This window comes from Bubalus bubalis, chromosome 11 (genome assembly GCF_019923935.1).
Source record: "Bubalus bubalis isolate 160015118507 breed Murrah chromosome 11, NDDB_SH_1, whole genome shotgun sequence".
Taxonomy (NCBI): domain Eukaryota; kingdom Metazoa; phylum Chordata; class Mammalia; order Artiodactyla; family Bovidae; genus Bubalus; species Bubalus bubalis.
In genome coordinates, this window is record NC_059167.1 from 90,462,088 (window position 1) to 90,468,087 (window position 6,000).

A 6,000-nucleotide genomic window follows, 5' to 3' on the forward strand; every position below is an offset into this window, starting at 1 on the left:
ACAAATGGTAGTTCTTAAAGGTTAGTTTTAGTGTAGAATCCGAAGCCATATCTGTAAACTTTTCATGCTCTGTTATAGTCTGTTGGGTGGATCTTGTACTTCAGATACATCTTTTATCCATGCATTGGTCATCTGGAAAACACTGGTTCACTTCTAATTGTTGACTCATTTCATCATACAATATTTTTAAAATCACATACATTAATACTACCACTAATGCCAACAGAAAAGTCTTCCAGGTATTGGGAAACTCATGAAATAGTAGTGATAGAATGCAAGTTTTCCAAAATTCTAATTTTCACTTAAAATCTCACAATTTATCACTAGCAACAAATACTGTCAATGTTGTCTTTGAAGTAGCCAGCTATTATTTTTGAGAAAATGTTTGCCAAATAGCCAAGTCTAAATCACCGTAGATGTCTTTCTTTCAAGTGAGAAAATGGAGTTCCATTTATGAGCTCAGTTTGAGAGACTCTGGCAATCCAGTGGTTAAGATGCCACACTTCCAGTGCAGGGGGCATGGGTTCGATCCCCGGTTGGGGACTTAAGAGCTTGCATGCCTCGAGGCACAGATAAAAGAAAGAAAACTCAGTTGTACAAGTCTTTCCCTTCAGACATCCTGTAGCAGAAGTGCTTTATGCATTCTGCCCGTTTTATCACCACAAAATATAAAAAGACCTCTGCTCAAAGGCTGCAATTTAATAAAATTCTAACTTCTACTTAAATGAAGCTGGCATTTTTTCTTATTTACTAAAGTGTACGTCACTGATTTGATTCATGCTAAGGCACCAGCAGTTTACCCACCATTGCCTTTCATTATCAGTGCAGATGCCAACACAGTGAATAAATGCTTATTCTTTAATGTCTTATTTTTGTCTTAGTTTTGTCCTGAAAGTAGTTTTGACCCTGTGTATCCCTTGAAAGGGTTTCTGAAGACTCCAGAAGTCTGCAAACCACACTTGGAGAACCATTGATCCTTCTGTAAGCTTAGTGATACATAGGGAATTAGAAAAAGAAGAGGGACTTCCCCAGTGAGATGCCGCACTTCCAGTGCAGGGGGCGTGGGCTCCTACCTTTGACAGGAACTAAGAGCCTACACATCGTGGGGCGTGGCCAAAAATTTTTTTTAATAATAATAAAAAAATAAAAGGAGGGGAGCCTTTACATTGGAGGTGTGTATGCAACATCTTGGAGAAGCTCTGCTCCATGTTATTAATCCTGTTGAGAATCTCTGGAAAGCTTTGGAAGGAGATACTAAGTTCTTATTTTTTGTATTTTGATTTGGTTGTTGTTTTTTAAGATCTATCCTCAGGAGAGACACAGCATAAGAGTTCCTGAATCTGGAGAACATTATGAACTGCATCTTTTGCACTACCTTCAAGAAAACCTTGGATCACGTATTGCTGCTCTGAAAGTGATATAATTTTGACCTGTGTAGAACTCTGGTATACACTGGCTGTTTAACCAAATGAGGAAGTTTAAATTTAATCAGTAGAGAATTGATCATCACATTTTGGTACTTGCCACATAACATCTACTTCTGAAAGTACATCTGGTGCCACGCAGGTGTTTACAGCTTGTGGATAATAATCTCATACCTTAACCATACACACACAAAACTAAATGACACGTATTTCTAAGGGACCCAGCAATACCTTGAGAATCACTGAAAGAAATAAGACATTAGCACCATGTATTCATACTACCTTATTTTCATTTTTAATAGCATTATGAAACCTCATGGACTTAGTGTATTTTTACAGTATACTTCTGAATTTGTTAAAATATGATGATATTAGTGATTGGCTTGGTTCAATTCCAGAATCTCTGACTAGTTACAGATTTGATAGCACTTAAATGTAATTGAATAGCTTCTGCTTCATTGCTTGGGGTGTATCCAGCATGTTATAAAGTAATCACTATTAAACCTATGACTTAACCAATCATTAATGATTGTTCAAGGTTAAGTTAGTGGCCTCCTAAAGACACTTACTTTGTTTCATTCAAACTCTGACCAGTTTTTAGCCAATTTAAATTGTATCTAGTATAAATGGTTCTCTTTGATGATATGACCGAGTGGGTTTTTCTTTTCACATAAAGGCAAGTAACTGTATATGTAGCATGATTATAATATTGATAATTACAGGCAGGAAAATTTTAATCAGATAATTAGAGCTTAAATATTTGCAGGCAGTTCCTTTCCCTTTGGGAAAAGAAAAAAGTACACATTCACTCGTATTCTTCAGAAAATTTAATGGTGCCATTTTCCATTGGGTATTTTCCTCACTGAAATGTTCCAGAGTTTTGGGGCAATGGAAGGGAATTTTGGTGGAGTCGGGGAGACCAGGGTGTGGAGAATGGCAAGGAGAGGAGAAGGCAAGGGTCTGCTTAAGAACTAAGCAGAAGTATAATCTGACCAAAATTACTCATGAAAAAGTTTCAGAATTGAAATTTAAACTCCTAGAATATTAGCTAAGGAAACCAGAATTAAGAAATCACTCTCTTGCCAACAGTTACAGACTAACATTATTCAGGGGAAGAAAAGCTCCTTACAGTTACTTTTACATTTCAATTCTAATTTTTTGTTATTTTCTTCTTAATTTTGGAAGCCTTGCAAATTGAAACTTTCTTGAACCTTTATAAATTATTTGAGCATCATTTAAATATGGTTATCTTAAAATACAGAGGTTTCCAGACAACCTCTTTACCATAAACTGATCCCCAGCAAGCCATGACTCTCTTTTTCAGTGTTCAAAGCTTATAAGCGATTTCTTGAGTGGTCATGACATTTTCCTGATTTAGCCCTAGCGCTTGACTATTAAGGGAGCTCATAGTGCTGATGGGTGCTGATTGGGATCTGTCATCTTAGAATCTTAGGGTGCTAGCTGGGTCACATTGGAGCCAATGTCAGAGGAGGCACCCAAGAGTTTGACCCTTTTTATCACAAGCCTCAATGTTTGGAAAGTCGTTATCAGTACTTCTAAACAATGTTCCAAAAGAAAAAAATTTTACTCTCTCTCACCATTTACAGAGTGAATAGATTCCTAATCCTAGAGAGCACAGCCTCCATTAGTAAAGATAACTGTGCTTGAGATGTGGACCTCATCTTTGAGGGCCACATGGGAGGTGGGAGAGGTCCAGAGATGGCAGGGTGACCTGGTGGTTCTGTCCATGGAGGGGGATTGGGTTTTGCTGTTTTTGTATTTATACTGTATTATAGGTACCACACTTTTCCCTATGACTGTATATGTATTGATTTTCTTGTTTATGATATTTTCCCATGCTGAGATATGTTTATATTCTTTTCAATGTTAAATTAAATTGATTTGGGTAATATTCTTCCCCAAGAAAGTATTTTCCCCCATGACTTAAGTTTGTATCTGATTACTGAAGATGATTTTTGTTTGTGGACCTAGTTGGCCTCCGAGGATATATCCTTATATAAATGCAAAGTAGAAATGGTATACAGTAGCTTTTAGACAGCTGTTCATTTGAAACCTCTTACCCAATATGGCTGTGTTTTCAAAATGGCATCTCATATTTTACCAAAACAAAGGAACTTCATGGACTCTCAAATTCACAGGTATCTTCCTTTTGCATCTTGCCATCTGCTTTCCTCCCATCACAAGGAATGCTTCTTTTATCATTCCCTGTCAGTCATTATTAAAGGCCATTCTCCTTCTATAGAGGGGGAAAATACCTGACTGAATTTGCATGCAGAAAGACAGCTTGACTGAATTTGATTTTTAAAATCAATGGGAAAAGCATAGTCAATTCAGGCAATCTGTAGAAACCTCACTAAAACTATTTGTACCCTATGTATGGGCAACAAACTAAAAGGCAAGAGTATAGCAACATTTTTAGTGAGAACCGAAAAGCACTAGGTTAAACATCAAGGGGGAGTTTTGCAGGTTTGATAATTGAGTGCACTTGAACAGCCATCAGGTAGGTATGGTTGCTTGTGTGTTGAGCAGGGAGACTCAAGATCTGATTCATATGGGATGCTTTTGAAAAGAAATGCACTCTTAAACCTCGCTCTTAGAAATTTGGATTTGGTTGATTAAGTGGAGACCAGGAATCTGCATTTCTAACAAGCTTTCCAGGTGTCTCTAAAGCAAGTCATTTGTGGGGCTACTTTAAGAATCTCTCCTATAGGACTGAGTTGGATTAAGAAAATAATAGGTGATTTTTACCCTGGACTGATTTTCAAGAACCTAAAACAATAGTCAAGATAGCTCCTCATACAATAATTATTGGCTGTTTTTTCACTCTGAAAAAAGCAGAAGGTATCATTAACTGTATCTCCCCTTGGTCTGGAGATTAATTTTGGAATGAAGGTTTTTCCCTCTTGCTGTTCCTGGCTTGTTTCCAATGCCTCATACATAAGAGGAAGAAGTCACAATGCATGCATGGTTTTTCAAAAGAATGAGGTAATAGATACCTGATGCTTACTTGTACTTGTTTTATTTCTTGAAGAAAAGTGTATCCCACCTCTCTGTAACATTGTCTCTCTTTAGGTGGCATGATTCCTATGAGATCTCTCATTATTATAGAATTACAGAACTTTCAAGCTATTATATCTTTGATATAATCTGATGTTCTCATTTTTAGAGGAGGAACCTCCATATAGAGAGGAGAAAATATACTCCTGGCCACACAGCCCCTTAGTGCTTTGTCAGTACTAGACTCCATCCAGATATCCCAGCTCATGGTAGTTAAATGATATGTAGAAAAGGCAAATTTTTAAAGTATTTATTAATATATTCCTATGAAACATTTTAAAGATAACATAAAATGGTTAATTTTTCCATTCTGAAGTAAATGCTAAGCATGCTTATTAATGAAGCAGTACTTCTAATTAGTATATGACATTCTGAAGTTAATTAAAATTGCTAAACTCAACGTGTCTTCCTCGGTGTAGTTGGAGGTTTGGGGCTTGGGATATAAAGTGCTTGTTTAAGCCTAGGAACCCAAATTAGAGCTATTTAAAGTAAGCAAAGAGACATGGCCATATCTAAACTAAGATATGGAAGCTGAGTGTCCATTCCCAGCAGACGTAGGAAACTTTCCTGACTTTCACCTTTCCACAGCCCAACCTCACCTGTCCATCTTGCAGCCTAAAATATGAAGGCATGTTAGTGCAAGATGCTGGCTCCAGTTTTTTCTTACTTTGTCAAAAGACAATTCTAGGTAATCATTTAAGAAGTCCCTCACAGAGAGAGAGAAGTAGTGTATGTATGTTTGTTTTTAAATAACCCAAATACAAATTTATGTTGTATTCAGCACAATTGGAGTTCAGGTCTTTAATTTTAGAACATAAAGTGCCTGCTGTTTTAAGCATTGACTTGTATAAAAAGAACTGCATGTCTCACTCCAGAAAGTTTATGGGTTTTCTCATTTTCAGCTACATGGCTTTTAATCATGTAAAGTGAAACCTTAGTTTTGTTGCATTTTATTACAGGTTCTTTGTTGCAATAAAGATGCTGCTAAAATTAATTGATGTAAATGTCCCTTTTTCCCCCATTCCAGATTTGCACACTCTTGCTTTGACTAGTGGCAACCGTGACTGGTTAAAACACACAAACAAGATCATGTGCTTGCAGTGGAGAATGGAGACTGCAAGGTGATTGATTACATGTGGTTTCTAGTATAGGTACTAACCAAAGATACATCCAGGCTTCCTTGATAGTTCAGTTAGTAAAGAATCTGCCTGCAATGCAGGAGACCCTGGTTCGATTCCTGGGTCAGGAAGATCCCCTGGAGAAGGGATAGGCTACCCACTCCAGTATTCTTGGGCTTCCCCTGTGGCTCAGCTGGTAAAGAATCCATCTGCAATGCAGGAGACCTGGGTTCAATCCCTGGGTTGGGATGATCCCCTGGAGAAGGGAGAAGCTACCCACTCCAGTATTCTGGCCTGGAGAATTCTATGGACTGAATATTCCATGGGGTTGCAAAGAGTCGGATACAACTGAGCGACTTGCACTTTAAAAGATGTATCCA

General features: G+C 37.5%; 1 protein-coding gene across 6 annotated transcripts in view; it reads left to right on the forward strand.

Moving 5' to 3' along the window:
• Window positions 1-5,496, forward strand: part of DPP8 (dipeptidyl peptidase 8) — a 57,268-nt gene extending 51,772 nt beyond the window's left edge. For all 6 annotated transcript variants that reach the window (XM_044925423.2, XM_044925426.2, XM_044925421.1 and 3 more), the window contains one exon: window positions 1,301-5,496. In XM_044925423.2, the coding sequence (XP_044781358.1) occupies window positions 1,301-1,423 (123 nt within the window). In that variant the 3' untranslated portion in view covers window positions 1,424-5,496. The remainder of the gene's footprint in view (window positions 1-1,300) is intronic.
• Window positions 5,497-6,000: the final 504 nt, after the last annotated feature.